Below are 20133 nucleotides of genomic sequence, written 5' to 3'. Positions count from 1 at the left end.
ATCCATAAAGCCTGGCGTATGGAACAAAACAACTTTGAACTTTTTAGTTCCATATCCATGGTGTTTGGCGTATGGAACAAAAAGAGACAAAAACGAATTGTTCCGCACCAAAAATGATGGCGTTTGGAACAAAAAATTGCCAATTTTTGCCAAGTTACGAATAATGTGGCGCATGGAACAAATTGTCTTAAAGGACTTGGTTTAAAAACAGATGAATAATAGTTTCTAAATCCAAATAATTTTTAATATTGTATTGTTATATGAAAACGAAAATGTATCAATCGTTTAAACAAAAAATCCCTAGTTTAAAAACAACATTTTGATGTAAGTCCATAAAAATATACTTAGAAACGTCCATTCGACCTGAAGCTAGTATGGACACCGACTATAAAAATGGTATTATAAGAAAAACGCGTTTAAATGTTTTATGTTACCTTAGAAATGCAAAATATCAATCCGTTTTGTCCGATCGTAATTTTTACCACAAAAAATTAGTGATAAGTGGAGGCAATCCCTTAAATAAATGTTAAGGAAACCTATAATAATGGTCCTTATTGTATTTATATGATTTTTAAACTCCACAGTAGCACTTCATATAAGGGAGGTGGAACACGATTGATAAAAAAGTGTTTTGGTTGAAATGTGACAAAACGTGTTCCATGTGACACAAAATGCCAAAAACATGAAAAAAAGATTCCATGGAACAATTCAGCAAACTTTTACAATTATAAAAATTGGCCATAACTTCTAGACTATCACAGATATCTGATTAAAATAAACTACTGATATATTCTATGAGTTTAGCTAAGTAGAACTGAGCTCTTAAAGTATTGGATTATTGCACCATTTTTATCCTGTATGGCCTTAAACATTAACTTGCGTTTTTCTCGAATCAGGCAAATGGCGTATGGAACACTTAAGCATGACACCGACGAATTGCCGCAAGTAAACTCGCCCAATGTAAATTGGGACTTACTCTGAAAATGGTCTCTCTTCCAGTAAGTAACACAGCTGATTCGTTCATTCACAATAACAAAATATACTGCTGTGAATTCTCACATAAAAAACTAACGTTAAAATTTATTATTAATAATTTTGATTTAAAATTAATTTTGTAAAAAATTAACACAAACTATTTCCTTTTTCTTTGCAGCAATTAAAGTCCAAATTACGGGCAAAGGAAAATGTAAATGGATGGAAATATTACGTAAAAACTCCAATTCCAATAATGAATCGACACGCAGCCTTTTCTATTCTAGCAAAGAAATCTATGCCCACAATGAAATTCCCTTGTCGGTGTTTGAACCACGTGGCATTGAATTGAGTCCTGGGGAACATACATTTGATTTTTCCATGCCACTGGAATGGAATTTACCATCAAGTTTTAAAGGTAGTCATGGATCTATTAAATATAAGCTACGCATACTCATACAAAGGCCATGGTCATTTGATGAACGTCACTCCATACCGGTAACGGTAATGAAAAATATGCCCTTACCGCCAATGTATCGGCTGAATCCCACACCGCTTGAAAAACAAATTACCAAAACTATTAGTCTATTTGGTTCACGGCCCATTACAATGTTGGCTTTGTTGCCGGAAGATTTTGCTGTACGTGGAGAACCGCTGCGGATATGTGTTACTGTTACCAACAATAGTGGTACCAATGTTGAAAAGTTGCGATTTTGTGTACTGCAATACATTTGCTATTACAGTCACTTGCCATTGAGGGTTCAGAAGGTGGAAATTATTCCAGTTGCAAATAAGGAAACCGGATCGGTGCATAAGAAAAGTGAACGTTCATTTGCCCATGAATTGCTTATACCCGAAACTGTGCAACCTAGTGATGATGAACTATCGGGAGTTATTAATATTTCCTATGAATTGAGAGTGGAGGCCGTCTTGAGGGGCTTCTTTAAAAATCTTGTGTTAAATATGCCTTTTAAAATGTATACCAATGAGACTGAAGCATCGGTAAGAAGGCCACCAATGCCACCAGAGACTGGTGGAGGTGGTGGAGGTACAGGTAATCCATTTGAAACTTCCACCGTCTCAATGTATCCACCATTGGACAACTCCATTGGTTCACCATCACACTCCTCACAGTATAGCAGTGAATCCAGTTCATTGCATTCAACAACATCCGATTCATCGGCAGCTACTCTAAGTCCTGCTGTTGGTGGTACTGCTTTGTCCTACACTTCAGGTTCTTCATCGCAATTCAATAGTCCGCTTAATCGTGCTAGTATACGTAGTAACAGCAATGTACCATATATGCCTTATTCAAGTAGTCCATTGATGATTAGTTCATATCCACCACCAGCTGCACACATGCCACCATATCCATTGTCAGATTCACCACAATATAGCTTAATGCCGCAAGTAAATCAATTGACACCAAGTTCGACACCAACACCACCGCCGCCACAAACGATGCCTGCTGCTTCGACGCAGATTAGTGCACATTACGCCTCAGTGTCTTCATCAACGTATATGGCAATGAGACCACCACCGGCAGCCCATGAATTGCGTAAGTTGTATTACATTTGTATTGGTTAAATTGTTGAATTAAAATTTTATTTTTTCTTCATTGCAGCTCCTTCCTATGAAGAACTTTTTGGTAATGCCACCGCCCCTCCAGAGACACCAAAATGAGACATCCATGACCGTTATCACTTCTAAAAAAGAATGATGCATTTAATCATCCATGACATGATATTTAGAAAGTTATGTGTATTTCTAAACGAAAAAAAAACAGAGTTACTAGACCCACCCTCCCCCTTCGCAGGACAAGTAAGGGATTTATAATTGATATAACCAAAATAGCATAGTTTAGATAGATGTTTTACAAAAAGGAAAAAAGAAAAACGCAAAGCAAGCACATTAGCCGACATAAAGTAAAGCTTAAAAGGTTTTTAAAGCTTTAAGCTTTTGCCAACAATGTTGTGGTTTATTCAAAATAGCAATGCTTAAACAAATGTAAAATTAAAGAAAAAAAAACTAAATAATACACATGTGCTACACGAACAAAGTGATAATCGAAAGTCACAGGAAATGTTTTAAAAGAAAAATTGAGGTTATGGACAAAAAAAAGAGGGAAATATTTTTGTTCGATCTTCTGTCTCAAAGTGCCAGGTTTTCTTCGTGACATCTTCTGTGCCTGAATAACGAATTGAGGTTATAATAGCAATGCGTGAAAAGTCTTCAAATTTTAATAACTATAATCGAGAGACTCAGAAAAATGTATGAAAGAAAAATTTAGGTTTTGGACAAAAAGGGATGGCGGATATTAATCTCAAAGTGTCAGTTTTTCTTATTCACACCTTCTGTGATTGAATAATGAATTATAAATTGTGAGGTTATGATTTGAATAACTACTTTTGTTTTTGCAAAAGTAAGGTTAAGAAAAAAATGAGGTTATGATAGAAAATGCATCGACTCCAACATACTAACAAAAAGTGAGGTTATGTTGCATATAGTCAATGTGAGGTTATGAGATCTATGTACGAAGTGGAAACATATGAAAATAAAACACAATCGTAATATTAAAATAACCCCACTGTGTTACATAAGCAATATGAGGTAATGTCAGGGTATTGATGTGAAAAGTGAGGTTATAAAAAAATAAATTTTGTTTATGACGCAAAATAAGGGAAATTAAAATTTTGTAATTACAAAATATAAAAAATTCTCCTATTAAAATAACCCCTCTGTGCTAATGTCACACAATGTTTACATTAATGAAATCCACTCGATTTCAACTGTCAATTCCGTTACTCAAACGTCAAATGAAATCCAATCGATTTCAGATGAGTTTCCATTTGACGTATACACAAAGGAATTGACAGGTGAAATCGAGTGGATTTCGTAAATGTAAACATAGTATCAGTGTCTTGATGTGAAAAGTGAGGTTATGAAAATAATAAGTTAAGGGTTATGGACGCAAAATATGGAAAATTGAAAAATATATGTATAAACAAATTGTTATATTAAAATAATCCCATTGTATTACATAATGTCAATGTAAGGTATGTCATGTCACAGCATGTCATAGACATAGTGAGGAAAAGTGGGGTTATAACAAAATAAATTCGGATTATGATTCGAAATAGAGGTTTCATTGGTCATAAAATACCAAAACAAAAATAATATATTACTCAATTTTATGAATATGCGAATTTAAGTAATTCTCAACTAGAACGCAGTGAACAAAAAGTGAGGTTATGGCTTAATAAATTGAGGTTATGATTCGAAATTAGTTGTTTTACGTTAAAACCAAAATGCAAATAATATATTATTCAATTTTAAGAGCAGCTAAATAATTCCCGCCAATTGACATATTGAGCAAAATGAAATGATTAGAAATGAGAGGTTTTATGTCAATTTCATGAGTAGGCGAATTTAAGTAGTGTCCGACTATTGGCGCTGTGGGCAAAAAGTGAGGTTATGGTTAAATAAATTGAGGTTATGGCGAATTGAGGATTTTTTGTGTGTAAGCAAAAAAATGAAAATAAAATATTACTCAATTTCATGAGTAGGCGAATTTATGTAGTGCCCAGCAATTGCTACAGTGAACGAAAAGTGAGGTTATGGACAAATAAATTGAGGTTATGATTCAAAATTTGGGATTTTACGTTAAAACTAAAATGAATATAAAATATTATTCAATGTTAAGAGCAGGCGTATTTTAGTAATGCTCGATTATTGACACCCTGAGCAAAAAGTGAGGTTATGGTTAAATAAATTGAGGTTATGACGCGAATTGAGTGAATTTTTTGTGTAATCTATAATAAAAATAAAAAAATACTCAATAAAATGAGTAAACGAATTTATGTAGTGCCCGGCTATTGACACAGTGAACGAAAAGTGAGGTTATGGCCAAATAAATTGAGGTTATGATTCAAAATTAGGGATTTTACGTTAAAACCAAAATGAATATAAAATATTATTCAATGTTAAGAGCAGACGAATTTAAGTAATGCTCGATTATTGACACACTCAGCAAAAAGTGAGGTTATTGCTAAATGCATTGCGGTTATAAATCGAAATTAGGGGTTTTATGTTAAAATTCAACATGTTAATAAAATGTTACTCAATAACATGGGTAGGCGAAGATAAGCAGTGATCCCTAATTGACACAGTAGGCGAAAAGGGCGGTTATGGCGAACAAAAATTGAGGTTATGATTTAAAAATTTAAATATTAAAATCAAATAGATAATAAAAATATTACTCAATGTTATGAGTATGTTACATTAGGTTTAGGCTAGGGCGAACACTGGAACAGCGGCCACTTTACGCAGAGATCTCAGGTCCATTGTTTTTATCTTGCGTATTCATATCTTTTGAAACCTAATCGTAGCCAATATTGTGCATAAATGAGCACTGCCTCTATACTCCTTAAAAATCATTCTGTTAATAACTAGTCCAGGTGCAACCGCAGGGCGAGAGCTTACTTATCCACCTTGCAAACCTAATGCCTTTGCTAGAGATGGCGAACACACCCGCATAATGATTGATACATTGCCTATCTTTTTAGCCGCGCTATGTTCGACTCCCGGTTAGTATTTAAAATAAAATCGGGGTTCCACAAGCTGATAGAGAAAAAATCTCCCCTCTTTTCCGAAGATATTTAGAATATTTCAATTACCCATGTGAATACCGACATTCTGCTTCTCGACTATATTCGGTTCGGTTATTAACTCACACAACATCTCTGTAAGTGAGATAGACGTCTGACAACTTTCTGCCTTCAAGAGAATTCCAGGTCCTTAAACGATTCATATTGGCTCATGGGTATAATGGATATGGAACTTGTTTTTATAGCCGAACCAGACCAAGTGTCTAAAGACAACACTACATAACTGAAATACTTAGGAAATATCGCCTATATTATGCTGAGGGATTTGTTGCATATACAGAAAAATGTGACGTTGTCTGACCTGGGAATTAGATGCGGCAATCAGTGTGCAAGGCGACACCCTCTTCTATTGCCCAGAATACTTCTCACAATTCTTTAACATGTTTTGTAAAGTTATATTCAGAAGTTAATACGGCAAAGCCCAGGACTAATCATTCATCGTCACCGAGGCATACGAAACACGGATTGACCGATTGTGAAAGTGTCGACTTCTTGGGAAGGGAGACAGCTGAGGAGCCAAGCGAAACGCCCTAGCATAGGTCGCCTTGAGAGGGGGATCTGATGGTCTTGCCACCTTCTTCTTATACTTCTCACTTTCAAATTCTCTTTTGACATGGGGAAATTATTTTCGTTTCCTTTATAAAGAGTCAATCAGCCAAGATCCATGATAGAAAGAAACCAAACATATACAAGTAAAAAATTGTCAGTCGGCTTTGCCGACAGATATGTACCCTTAGCCAATGTGAAGCGAAACTTTCACCTCCGGACAGATCGAATGTATTTAAGGTCTCTTCAGAATTTTGTGGCCCTTTTTGGACGTTTGAACCTGCCGACAAAAATGTGGATTAGGAATTAACTGCACTAAGGCACAAATGTTGAACTTTTGTAGGGCAGGTACCCTTAGGGAGGACCGATATGGGCCATTTTGGAAGTTAAACTAAATTTTGATAAAATATTAGGAGATCCAAAGTTTGGACCAAATTGGTTGCCCCATTCAAGTGATATCGTCCTAGCATTTTAGAGACATTGTGGTGGACCGGTATTGCCCATGAAACTAAGTTTGGATATAATATGACGAAGACCAAATGTTGGACCAAATCGGTTGAACATTTCGAGAGTTATCGTGCTCTCCGACCGCCACATATGGTGACATAGGGGTTTTTACACCTTTCGGGCTGTTTTCCCAAGAAATATGGACTTGCCCCTGCCTGAAAAAACTTTTACCGTCGTAATGGAGGCAGCGAATGCAAATCGCTTCAAAAAAAATCATCCTAATACACCTGAAGATAGGCTTTACCACCCGTGAAACGTAGTGTAATGGTTGGATGCGTGGGACTTCGGTAGATTCCTAATTTTTCAATGTATCTCTAAAGGCCTTACAGCTCAACTCGAAAGAGAATTAATTAAAAATCAAAGTGATTCGAGAGCAGGTCTTAAATTGAACTTATCCGAAATTTTGTGTGAGAGGTACCAGAAGGAGTAGACAAATATAGTCCATATTCGAACGTGTTCTATATCTGGTAGATATATTAGGATGTGCTAAGTATAGATTACATCGGTCACTCCCTTCAAGAGTTATCGTGCGCAAAATTTTTCCGAACGTTTTGAAGTTCTGTGGGGGAGGTACCTGAAGAAGTGAACCGATATAGCCCATCTTCAATTTAAACTATCTTTTGATAAAATATTACGAATGCCAAATTTTGGACCGAATCGACAGATCCGTTCGAGAGTTATCTTGCGCTCCAACCACAACACAAGGCTTTTTGCACCTTTCCGGCCATTTTCTCAGGAAGTATGGACTTGCCCCTGATGAAACTTGTACCGTCGTATGGGGGGAAGTGAATGCAAGTTGTTGCAACAAAAATCAAGGCGATTCGAGAGCAAGTCCTAAACAGAACTTATCAGAAATTTTGTGTGGGAGGTACCCGAAGGAGTGGGCCGATTGAGTCCATATTGGGACCTGATCTAAGTCTAGTAGAAATTTCACGATGTGCAAAGTATGGAACAAATCGGTTACTACCTTCAAGAGTTATCGTGCGCACAAATTTTCCGAACATTTTTGAACTTTTGTGTGGGAGGTACCTGAAGGAGTGAAACGATATGACTTATCTTCTAACTTAAACCAACCAACCACCCAATGATAGTCGTTGATACACATACTTTGGGTTGGACTCCCTAGGGTCTTTTGCCTTCCAAAGAGCGTCCAACTTTTTAAATAAATTTACCGGCTTCTTTTTTGCAGTTAATAATCTTGCCTTAATGAGCTAATCGAGGTTTACCAAATGCCAAATAATGGCAGTATCTGTTACACGACACGCTACTCTCAGCTTGTGACCACACTTAAGGATGGACTCGCTACGTTTCTTCGAAGACTTTATTACATCTAATGCTGGTTTTCCCATTTTTTTTTTTGGCTCGTCGTATAAGTTTACCGACTGGAACGATTTTTGTCTCTCCAATGGTGATCCTTCCTACTTTTCTTGCTTGTCATCGCAACATATGATGAAAGGGGACTGACTGCCAAAGTGTTGAATTCTTCGCACCCAAAAAACCTGTGCTTCACGTAGGTTTCTAGGCTGCTACAACAACAACAACTTTTTAACTTAACCTCTATTTTCAACATAACCTCACTTTCAAAAATTCAAAAATGTCATACAAATTTAAAATCAATCGAGCTATTTTGTTTAACATAACCTAACTTTTCAATTTTTCTTGCTCGACGTAGAAGTTTACCAACTGGAACGATGTTTGTCTCTCCAATGGTGCGATTCCAACTTTTCTTGCTTTTCACCGAAACATATGATGCAAATGGAATGACTGACTGCTGTTGAATTCGTCGCAGCAAAAATAACCTAACTTTTTAACATAACCTAACTGTTTAACATATCCTTACTTTTCAACATAACCTCACTTTCAAACATTCAAAATGTCATACAAATTAAGCGGCCCATACACTATCAAATTTCGATGTAAATATTTGTAGTAGTATGTGTAATTTTTTTCAAAATATGAGAATGTGTGTGTGAATTTTATGGATTGAGAAAAATGAAAGTAGTTTTGATTTTCAAAATGAAAACCAGTTAATCCGATGAATGTTTTTTTTTTTGAAAATTGTCAAAAGTTCATTCATTTTTAGAGGAAAATTTGAAGATTTCGGTTGCAGATTGAATGCTTTGCTACACACTTTCCCACACATACAGAAGGAGTATGGGCCGCTTTAGAAATCAAGCGAGTTATTTTTACATAACCAAACTTTTAAATTTCTCTTGCTCGATGTCGAAGTTTACCAACTGGAACGACTTTTGTTTCTCCAATGGAGATATTCCTACTTTTCTTGCTTGTCACTGAAAAAAATAATGCAAATGGAAGGACTGGCTGTGAAAATGTTGAATTCTTTACAGCAAAATTACCTAACATTTGAACCGAACTTTTCAAAATAACCTCACTTTTAAAAAGTCAAAACGTCATACGAATTTGAAAACAAGCGAGTTATTTTGTGAGTGTAGCACAGTGTAATCAAACTTAACTAATCTACAAAATTGCTCTGTTCCAGAACCTGCAAGAAGCTACTACTTTTTTTCCTTTATGTTATCGAAAAAAATTGTGAAAATTAGTAGATTCTTGCAGTACTGGAACAGACCAAATGTTACAATAAAAGCACAATTATTAGGAGACACAAAACGAAAACACAACACACAATATTGCTTTAATAATGGACAAATTATTGAAATAAGAAACAACAATACTTTATGTAAGCGCCATTAAAATTTAAGTTTATTTTTTTACAAAAGAAAGAAATAATATTTTTTTTTTCTTTTTGTTTTGAAAAGAAATTTGTAAATTTAACACATGGTCTGGAAACCAATGCTTGGGACATATTAGGCACAAAGCACACGTTAACTAAAGAATGCTACTTCAGACCAAGTGTTTAAACATAAAAACACGATTTTTGTATAATTTATTATTGCAATATATATAAAAAATATATATATAGAAGAAGAAATAAACAAAAAAAGAAATGCCAAAGTAATTATTGGACACAAAAGATCAAACAACCAACACTTTTTGACTTGTACTAACTGCCATTTATTACTATGTATTATTCTAAACAATTATTATGTATTCAAAACCCAAAAAATTCTCATCTAAACAAAAATTGGATTATGTTACATAAGACTCGCTCTCTCTCTCTGTATCTTAAGTTATAGCACAAAATCACCCATTGTACCATTTTTTTAGTTTTTCTATTAATGCAAATGCTTGTCTTTCCTTTTTTGTTACTGTACTTTAATGTAAACACGAGACTTAACAACAACCGCACCATATTAAAACAATTATTCAGGTTTAACTAATTTTGCCACAAATATTTACAAACTTTTTTTTCCTTGCTGCAAGTCACAAATGTTTTTTTTTTACTTAATATTTGTAACACAAAGTGATTTATTTTTCTAAAAATATAAATCAACAACATTTTTTGTTATAAATACAATTAAAGATTATTGTAAGGAATTTCCCTGAGATTTTGCTAAACCTGAACCTCTTAATTTGCCTTTTCAAATGTTGTTTCTTGTAAACGTATTTGATTGTATTATACGTATAACCACACCCACACACACACATTTATATCTGTGAATTTGTTTAGTTTTAGTTTTAAGTTTAATTTTTCTTTCTTTTGCATATAAAGAACAAAATGATCTGTAATTTAATTAAGCTTATTATTATTTTTCTCGAATTTAAAAAAAGAATTTGTTTTGAACAAAAGTCCATCCATCTACACACATACACAACGGCATATTTATTTATAACTTTTCATATTTTTTGAGTTACAATTTTTTGTTAAAATTTTCCCAAATTAAATTAAATAAATTAAATTATTTATTTTTCATTTTTCGAAATTGTTAAAATTATTCGAAATTAATAAAAATTAAAAAAAATATATATATATAAAATGTGTTTTTTATTCTTGTTTGGAAGCTATAAAATATAAATGGAACATAAATAGGAGACAGACATATTTCCCACGAAATTAATGGGCGTGAATTTGAGAAAATATTTTTTAAAGATACCACGTCTTGAAAAAATATTCTTTAAAAATTCCACGCCTTGATGGTGCTTGAAAAAATATTCTTTAAAAATTCCACGCCTTGATGGTGCTTGAAAAAATATTCTTTAAAAATTCCACGCCTTGATGGTGCTTGAAAAAATATTCTTTAAAAATTCCACGCCTTGATGGTGCTTGAAAAAATATTCTTTAAAAATTCCACGCCTTGATGGTGCTTGAAAAAATATTCTTTAAAAATTCCACGCCTTGATGGTGCTTGAAAAAATATTCTTTAAAAATTCCACGCCTTGATGGTGCTTGAAAAAATATTCTTTAAAAATTCCACGCCTTGATGGTGCTTGAAAAAATATTCTTTAAAAATTCCACGCCTTGATGGTGCTTGAAAAAATATTCTTTAAAAATTCCACGCCTTGATGGTGCTTGAAAAAATATTCTTTAAAAATTCCACGCCTTGATGGTGCTTGAAAAAATATTCTTTAAAAATTCCACGCCTTGATGGTGCTTGAAAAAATATTCTTTAAAAATTCCACGCCTTGATGGTGCTTGAAAAAATATTCTTTAAAAATTCCACGCCTTGATGTTGCTTGAAAAAATATTCTTTAAAAATTCCACGCCTTGATGGTGCTTGAAAAAATATTCTTTAAAAATTCCACGCCTTGATGGTGCTTGAAAAAATATTCTTTAAAAATTCCACGCCTTGATGGTGCTTGAAAAAATATTCTTTAAAAATTCCACGCCTTGATGGTGCTTGAAAAAATATTCTTTAAAAATTCCACGCCTTGATGGTGCTTGAAAAAATATTCTTTAAAAATTCCACGCCTTGATGGTGCTTGAAAAAATATTCTTTAAAAATTCCACGCCTTGATGGTGCTTGAAAAAATATTCTTTAAAAATTCCACGCCTTGATGGTGCTTGAAAAAATATTCTTTAAAAATTCCACGCCTTGATGGTGCTTGAAAAAATATTCTTTAAAAATTCCACGCCTTGATGTTCCTTGAAAAAAATCTTCTTTAAAAATTCCACGCCTTGATGTTCCTTGAAAAAAATCTTCTTTAAAAATTCCACGCCTTGATGTTCCTTGAAAAAAATCTTCTTTAAAAATTCCACGCCTTGATGTTCCTTGAAAAAAATCTTCTTTAAAAATTCCACGCCTTGATGTTCCTTGAAAAAAATCTTCTTTAAAAATTCCACGCCTTGATGTTCCTTGAAAAAAATCTTCTTTAAAAATTTCACGCCTTGATGGTGCTTGGAAAAATCTTCTTTAAAAATTCCACGCCTTGATGTTCCTTGAAAAAAATCTTCTTTAAAAATTCCACGCCTTGATGTTCCTTGAAAAAAATCTTCTTTAAAAATTTCACGCCTTGATGGTGCTTGGAAAAATCTTCTTTAAAAATTCCACGCCTTGATGTTCCTTGAAAAAAATCTTCTTTAAAAATTCCACGCCTTGATGTTCCTTGAAAAAAATCTTCTTTAAAAATTTCACGCCTTGATGGTGCTTGGAAAAATCTTCTTTAAAAATTCCACGCCTTGATGTTCCTTGAAAAAAATCTTCTTTAAAAATTCCACGCCTTGATGTTCCTTGAAAAAAATCTTCTTTAAAAATTTCACGCCTTGATGGTGCTTGGAAAAATCTTCTTTAAAAATTCCACGCCTTGATGTTCCTTGAAAAAAATCTTCTTTAAAAATTCCACGCCTTGATGTTCCTTGAAAAAAATCTTCTTTAAAAATTCCACGCCTTGATGGTGCTTGAAAAAATATTCTTTAAAAATTCCACGCCTTGATGGTGCTTGAAAAAATATTCTTTAAAAATTCCACGCCTTGATGGTGCTTGAAAAAATATTCTTTAAAAATTCCACGCCTTGATGGTGCTTGAAAAAATATTCTTTAAAAATTCCACGCCTTGATGATGCTTGAAAAAATATTCTTTAAAAATTCCACGCCTTGATGGTGCTTGAAAAAATATTCTTTAAAAATTCCACGCCTTGATGGTGCTTGAAAAAATATTCTTTAAAAATTCCACGCCTTGATGGTGCTTGAAAAAATATTCTTTAAAAATTCCACGCCTTGATGGTGCTTGAAAAAATATTCTTTAAAAATTCCACGCCTTGATGGTGCTTGAAAAAATATTCTTTAAAAATTCCACGCCTTGATGGTGCTTGAAAAAATATTCTTTAAAAATTCCACGCCTTGATGGTGCTTGAAAAAATATTCTTTAAAAATTCCACGCCTTGATGTTCCTTGAAAAAAATCTTCTTTAAAAATTCCACGCCTTGATGTTCCTTGAAAAAAATCTTCTTTAAAAATTCCACGCCTTGATGTTCCTTGAAAAAAATCTTCTTTAAAAATTCCACGCCTTGATGTTCCTTGAAAAAAATCTTCTTTAAAAATTCCACGCCTTGATGTTCCTTGAAAAAAATCTTCTTTAAAAATTCCACGCCTTGATGTTCCTTGAAAAAAATCTTCTTTAAAAATTCCACGCCTTGATGTTCCTTGAAAAAAATCTTCTTTAAAAATTCCACGCCTTGATGTTCCTTGAAAAAAATCTTCTTTAAAAATTTCACGCCTTGATGGTGCTTGGAAAAATCTTCTTTAAAAATTCCACGCCTTGATGTTCCTTGAAAAAAATCTTCTTTAAAAATTCCACGCCTTGATGTTCCTTGAAAAAAATCTTCTTTAAAAATTCCACGCCTTGATGGTGCTTGAAAAAATATTCTTTAAAAATTCCACGCCTTGATGGTGCTTGAAAAAATATTCTTTAAAAATTCCACGCCTTGATGGTGCTTGAAAAAATATTCTTTAAAAATTCCACGCCTTGATGGTGCTTGAAAAAATATTCTTTAAAAATTCCACGCCTTGATGGTGCTTGAAAAAATATTCTTTAAAAATTCCACGCCTTGATGGTGCTTGAAAAAATATTCTTTAAAAATTCCACGCCTTGATGTTCCTTGAAAAAAAATCTTCTTTAAAAATTCCACGCCTTGATGGTGCTTGAAAAAATATTCTTTAAAAATTCCACGCCTTGATGGTGCTTGAAAAAATATTCTTTAAAAATTCCACGCCTTGATGGTGCTTGAAAAAATATTCTTTAAAAATTCCACGCCTTGATGGTGCTTGAAAAAATATTCTTTAAAAATTCCACGCCTTGATGGTGCTTGAAAAAATATTCTTTAAAAATTCCACGCCTTGATGGTGCTTGAAAAAATATTCTTTAAAAATTCCACGCCTTGATGGTGCTTGAAAAAATATTCTTTAAAAATTCCACGCCTTGATGGTGCTTGAAAAAATATTCTTTAAAAATTCCACGCCTTGATGGTGCTTGAAAAAATATTCTTTAAAAATTCCACGCCTTGATGGTGCTTGAAAAAATATTCTTTAAAAATTCCACGCCTTGATGTTCCTTGAAAAAAATCTTCTTTAAAAATTCCACGCCTTGATGTTCCTTGAAAAAAATCTTCTTTAAAAATTTCACGCCTTGATGGTGCTTGAAAAAATCTTCTTTAAAAATTCCACGCCTTGATGGTGCTTGAAAAAATCTTCTTTAAAAATTCCACGCCTTGATGGTGCTTGAAAAAATCTTCTTTAAAAATTCCACGCCTTGATGGTGCTTGAAAAATATTCTTTAAAAATTCCACGCCTTGATGGTGCTTGAAAAAATATTCTTTAAAAATTCCACGCCTTGATGGTGCTTGAAAAAATATTCTTTAAAAATTCCACGCCTTGATGGTGCTTGAAAAAATATTCTTTAAAAATTCCACGCCTTGATGGTGCTTGAAAAAATATTCTTTAAAAATTCCACGCCTTGATGGTGCTTGAAAAAATATTCTTTAAAAATTCCACGCCTTGATGGTGCTTGAAAAAATATTCTTTAAAAATTCCACGCCTTGATGGTGCTTGAAAAAATATTCTTTAAAAATTCCACGCCTTGATGGTGCTTGAAAAAATATTCTTTAAAAATTCCACGCCTTGATGGTGCTTGAAAAAATATTCTTTAAAAATTCCACGCCTTGATGGTGCTTGAAAAAATATTCTTTAAAAATTCCACGCCTTGATGGTGCTTGAAAAAATATTCTTTAAAAATTCCACGCCTTGATGGTGCTTGAAAAAATATTCTTTAAAAATTCCACGCCTTGATGGTGCTTGAAAAAATATTCTTTAAAAATTCCACGCCTTGATGGTGCTTGAAAAAATATTCTTTAAAAATTCCACGCCTTGATGGTGCTTGAAAAAATATTCTTTAAAAATTCCACGCCTTGATGGTGCTTGAAAAAATATTCTTTAAAAATTCCACGCCTTGATGGTGCTTGAAAAAATATTCTTTAAAAATTCCACGCCTTGATGGTGCTTGAAAAAATATTCTTTAAAAATTCCACGCCTTGATGGTGCTTGAAAAAATATTCTTTAAAAATTCCACGCCTTGATGGTGCTTGAAAAAATATTCTTTAAAAATTCCACGCCTTGATGGTGCTTGAAAAAATATTCTTTAAAAATTCCACGCCTTGATGGTGCTTGAAAAAATATTCTTTAAAAATTCCACGCCTTGATGTTCCTTGAAAAAAATCTTCTTTAAAAATTCCACGCCTTGATGTTCCTTGAAAAAAATCTTCTTTAAAAATTCCACGCCTTGATGTTCCTTGAAAAAAATCTTCTTTAAAAATTCCACGCCTTGATGTTCCTTGAAAAAAATCTTCTTTAAAAATTCCACGCCTTGATGTTCCTTGAAAAAAATCTTCTTTAAAAATTCCACGCCTTGATGTTCCTTGAAAAAAATCTTCTTTAAAAATTTCACGCCTTGATGGTGCTTGGAAAAATCTTCTTTAAAAATTCCACGCCTTGATGTTCCTTGAAAAAAATCTTCTTTAAAAATTCCACGCCTTGATGTTCCTTGAAAAAAATCTTCTTTAAAAATTTCACGCCTTGATGGTGCTTGGAAAAATCTTCTTTAAAAATTCCACGCCTTGATGTTCCTTGAAAAAAATCTTCTTTAAAAATTCCACGCCTTGATGTTCCTTGAAAAAAATCTTCTTTAAAAATTTCACGCCTTGATGGTGCTTGGAAAAATCTTCTTTAAAAATTCCACGCCTTGATGTTCCTTGAAAAAAATCTTCTTTAAAAATTCCACGCCTTGATGTTCCTTGAAAAAAATCTTCTTTAAAAATTCCACGCCTTGATGGTGCTTGAAAAAATATTCTTTAAAAATTCCACGCCTTGATGGTGCTTGAAAAAATATTCTTTAAAAATTCCACGCCTTGATGGTGCTTGAAAAAATATTCTTTAAAAATTCCACGCCTTGATGGTGCTTGAAAAAATATTCTTTAAAAATTCCACGCCTTGATGATGCTTGAAAAAATATTCTTTAAAAATTCCACGCCTTGATGGTGCTTGAAAAAATATTCTTTAAAAATTCCACGCCTTGATGGTGCTTGAAAAAATATTCTTTAAAAATTCCACGCCTTGATGGTGCTTGAAAAAATATTCTTTAAAAATTCCACGCCTTGATGGTGCTTGAAAAAATATTCTTTAAAAATTCCACGCCTTGATGGTGCTTGAAAAAATATTCTTTAAAAATTCCACGCCTTGATGGTGCTTGAAAAAATATTCTTTAAAAATTCCACGCCTTGATGGTGCTTGAAAAAATATTCTTTAAAAATTCCACGCCTTGATGTTCCTTGAAAAAAATCTTCTTTAAAAATTCCACGCCTTGATGTTCCTTGAAAAAAATCTTCTTTAAAAATTCCACGCCTTGATGTTCCTTGAAAAAAATCTTCTTTAAAAATTCCACGCCTTGATGTTCCTTGAAAAAAATCTTCTTTAAAAATTCCACGCCTTGATGTTCCTTGAAAAAAATCTTCTTTAAAAATTCCACGCCTTGATGTTCCTTGAAAAAAATCTTCTTTAAAATTCCACGCCTTGATGTTCCTTGAAAAAATCTTCTTTAAAAATTCCACGCCTTGATGTTCCTTGAAAAAAATCTTCTTTAAAAATTCACGCCTTGATGGTGCTTGGAAAAAATCTTCTTTAAAAATTCCACGCCTTGATGTTCCTTGAAAAAAATCTTCTTTAAAATTCCACGCCTTGATGTTCCTTGAAAAAAATCTTCTTTAAAAATTCCACGCCTTGATGGTGCTTGAAAAAATATTCTTTAAAAATTCCACGCCTTGATGGTGCTTGAAAAAATATTCTTTAAAAATTCCACGCCTTGATGGTGCTTGAAAAAATATTCTTTAAAAATTCCACGCCTTGATGGTGCTTGAAAAAATATTCTTTAAAAATTCCACGCCTTGATGGTGCTTGAAAAAATATTCTTTAAAAATTCCACGCCTTGATGGTGCTTGAAAAAATATTCTTTAAAAATTCCACGCCTTGATGTTCCTTGAAAAAAAATCTTCTTTAAAAATTCCACGCCTTGATGGTGCTTGAAAAAATATTCTTTAAAAATTCCACGCCTTGATGGTGCTTGAAAAAATATTCTTTAAAAATTCCACGCCTTGATGGTGCTTGAAAAAATATTCTTTAAAAATTCCACGCCTTGATGGTGCTTGAAAAAATATTCTTTAAAAATTCCACGCCTTGATGGTGCTTGAAAAATATTCTTTAAAAATTCCACGCCTTGATGGTGCTTGAAAAAATATTCTTTAAAAATTCCACGCCTTGATGGTGCTTGAAAAAATATTCTTTAAAAATTCCACGCCTTGATGTGCTTGAAAAATATTCTTTAAAAATTCCACGCCTTGATGTTGCTTGAAAAAATCTTCTTTAAAAATTCCACGCCTTGATGTTCCTTGAAAAAAATCTTCTTTAAAAATTTCACGCCTTGATGGTGCTTGAAAAAATCTTCTTTAAAAATTCCACGCCTTGATGGTGCTTGAAAAAATCTTCTTTAAAAATTCCACGCCTTGATGGTGCTTGAAAAAATCTTCTTTAAAAATTCCACGCCTTGATGGTGCTTGAAAAATATTCTTTAAAAATTCCACGCCTTGATGGTGCTTGAAAAAATATTCTTTAAAAATTCCACGCCTTGATGGTGCTTGAAAAATATTCTTTAAAAATTCCACGCCTTGATGGTGCTTGAAAAAATATTCTTTAAAAATTCCACGCCTTGATGGTGCTTGAAAAAATATTCTTTAAAAATTCCACGCCTTGATGGTGCTTGAAAAAATATTCTTTAAAAATTCCACGCCTTGATGGTGCTTGAAAAAATATTCTTTAAAAATTCCACGCCTTGATGGTGCTTGAAAAAATATTCTTTAAAAATTCCACGCCTTGATGGTGCTTGAAAAATATTCTTTAAAAATTCCACGCCTTGATGGTGCTTGAAAAAATATTCTTTAAAAATTCCACGCCTTGATGGTGCTTGAAAAAATATTCTTTAAAAATTCCACGCCTTGATGGTGCTTGAAAAAATATTCTTTAAAAATTCCACGCCTTGATGGTGCTTGAAAAAATATTCTTTAAAAATTCCACGCCTTGATGGTGCTTGAAAAAATATTCTTTAAAAATTCCACGCCTTGATGGTGCTTGAAAAAATATTCTTTAAAAATTCCACGCCTTGATGGTGCTTGAAAAATATTTCTTTAAAAATTCCACGCCTTGATGGTGCTTGAAAAAATATTCTTTAAAAATTCCACGCCTTGATGGTGCTTGAAAAAATATTCTTTAAAAATTCCACGCCTTGATGGTGCTTGAAAAATATTCTTTAAAAATTCCACGCATTGATGGTCCTTGAAAAATATCTTCTTTAAAAATTCCACGCCTTGATGTTCCTTGAAAAAAAATCTTCTTCAAAAATCCCACGCTTTGATGTTCCTTGAAAAAAATCTTCTTTAAAAATTCCACGCCTTGATGTTCCTTGAAAAAAATCTTCTTTAAAAATTCCACGCCTTGATGTTCCTTGAAAAAATCTTCTTTAAAAATTCCACGCCTTGATGGTTCTTGAAAAAATATTCTTTAAAAATTCCACGCCTTGATGGTTCTTGAAAAAATATTCTTTAAAAATTCCACGCCTTGATGGTGCTTGAAAAAATATTCTTTAAAAATTCCACGCCTTGATGGTGCTTGAAAAAATATTCTTTAAAAATTCCACGCCTTGATGGTGCTTGAAAAAATATTCTTTAAAAATTCCACGCCTTGATGGTGCTTGAAAAAATATTCTTTAAAAATTCCACGCCTTGATGGTGCTTGAAAAAATATTCTTTAAAAATTCCACGCCTTGATGGTGCTTGAAAAAATATTCTTTAAAAATTCCACGCCTTGATGGTGCTTGAAAAAATATTCTTTAAAAATTCCACGCCTTGATGGTGCTTGAAAAAATCTTCTTTAAAAAGTCCACGCCTTGATGTTCCTTGAAAAAAATCTTCTTTAAAAATTCCACGCCTTGATGTTCCTTGAAAAAAATCTTCTTTAAAAATTCCACGCCTTGATGTTCCTTGAAAAAAATCTTCTTTAAAAATTCCACGCCTTGATGTTCCTTGAAAAAAATCTTCTTTAAAAATTCCACGCCTTGATGTTCCTTGAAAAAAAATCTTCTTTAAAAATTCCACGCCTTGATGTTCCTTGAAAAAAATCTTCTTTAAAAATTCCACGCCTTGATGTTCCTTGAAAAAAATCTTCTTTAAAAATTTCACGCCTTGATGGTGCTTGAAAAAATCTTCTTTAAAAATTCCACGCCTTGATGGTCCTTGAAAAAAATCTTCTTTAAAAATTCCACGCCTTGATGGTTCTTGAAAAAATATTCTTTAAAAATTCCACGCCTTGATGGTGCTTGAAAAAATATTCTTTAAAAATTCCACGCCTTGATGGTGCTTGAAAAAATATTCTTTAAAAATTCCACGCCTTGATGGTGCTTGAAAAAATATTCTTTAAAAATTCCACGCCTTGATGGTGCTTGAAAAAATATTCTTTAAAAATTCCACGCCTTGATGGTGCTTGAAAAAATATTCTTTAAAAATTCCACGCCTTGATGGTGCTTGAAAAATATTCTTTAAAAATTCCACGCCTTGATGTTCCTTGAAAAAAATCTTCTTTAAAAATTCCACGCCTTGATGTTCCTTGAAAAAAATCTTCTTTAAAAATTCCACGCCTTGATGTTCCTTGAAAAAAATCTTCTTTAAAAATTCCACGCCTTGATGTTCCTTGAAAAAAATCTTCTTTAAAAATTCCACGCCTTGATGTTCCTTGAAAAAAATCTTCTTTAAAAATTCCACGCCTTGATGTTCCTTGAAAAAAATCTTCTTTAAAAATTCCACGCCTTGATGTTCCTTGAAAAAAATCTTCTTTAAAAATTCCACGCCTTGATGTTCCTTGAAAAAAATCTTCTTTAAAAATTCCACGCCTTGATGTTCCTTGAAAAAAATCTTCTTTAAAAATTCCACGCCTTGATGTTCCTTGAAAAAAAATCTTCTTTAAAAATTCCACGCCTTGATGTTCCTTGAAAAA

At 33.0% G+C, this 20133-nt stretch overlaps 1 protein-coding gene across 2 annotated transcripts in view; it reads left to right on the top strand.

Annotated features, from left to right (window-relative positions):
• Leash (leash) overlaps positions 1-2868 on the top strand; it is a 75081-nt gene extending 72213 nt beyond the window's left edge. For both annotated transcript variants that reach the window (XM_073969763.1, XM_073969770.1), the window contains exons 2-3: positions 1154-2530; positions 2597-2868. In XM_073969763.1, coding sequence (XP_073825864.1) covers positions 1154-2530; positions 2597-2655 — 1436 coding nt within the window. In that variant the 3' untranslated portion in view covers positions 2656-2868. The remainder of the gene's footprint in view (positions 1-1153; positions 2531-2596) is intronic.
• Positions 2869-20133: the final 17265 nt, after the last annotated feature.

Source organism: Musca autumnalis, unplaced genomic scaffold (assembly GCF_047663935.1).
Source record: "Musca autumnalis isolate F117 unplaced genomic scaffold, ASM4766393v1 scaffold_1, whole genome shotgun sequence".
NCBI lineage: Eukaryota > Metazoa > Arthropoda > Insecta > Diptera > Muscidae > Musca > Musca autumnalis.
Note: the sequence above shows the minus strand (reverse complement) of the source record. Positions and strands in the feature narration are given on the sequence as shown.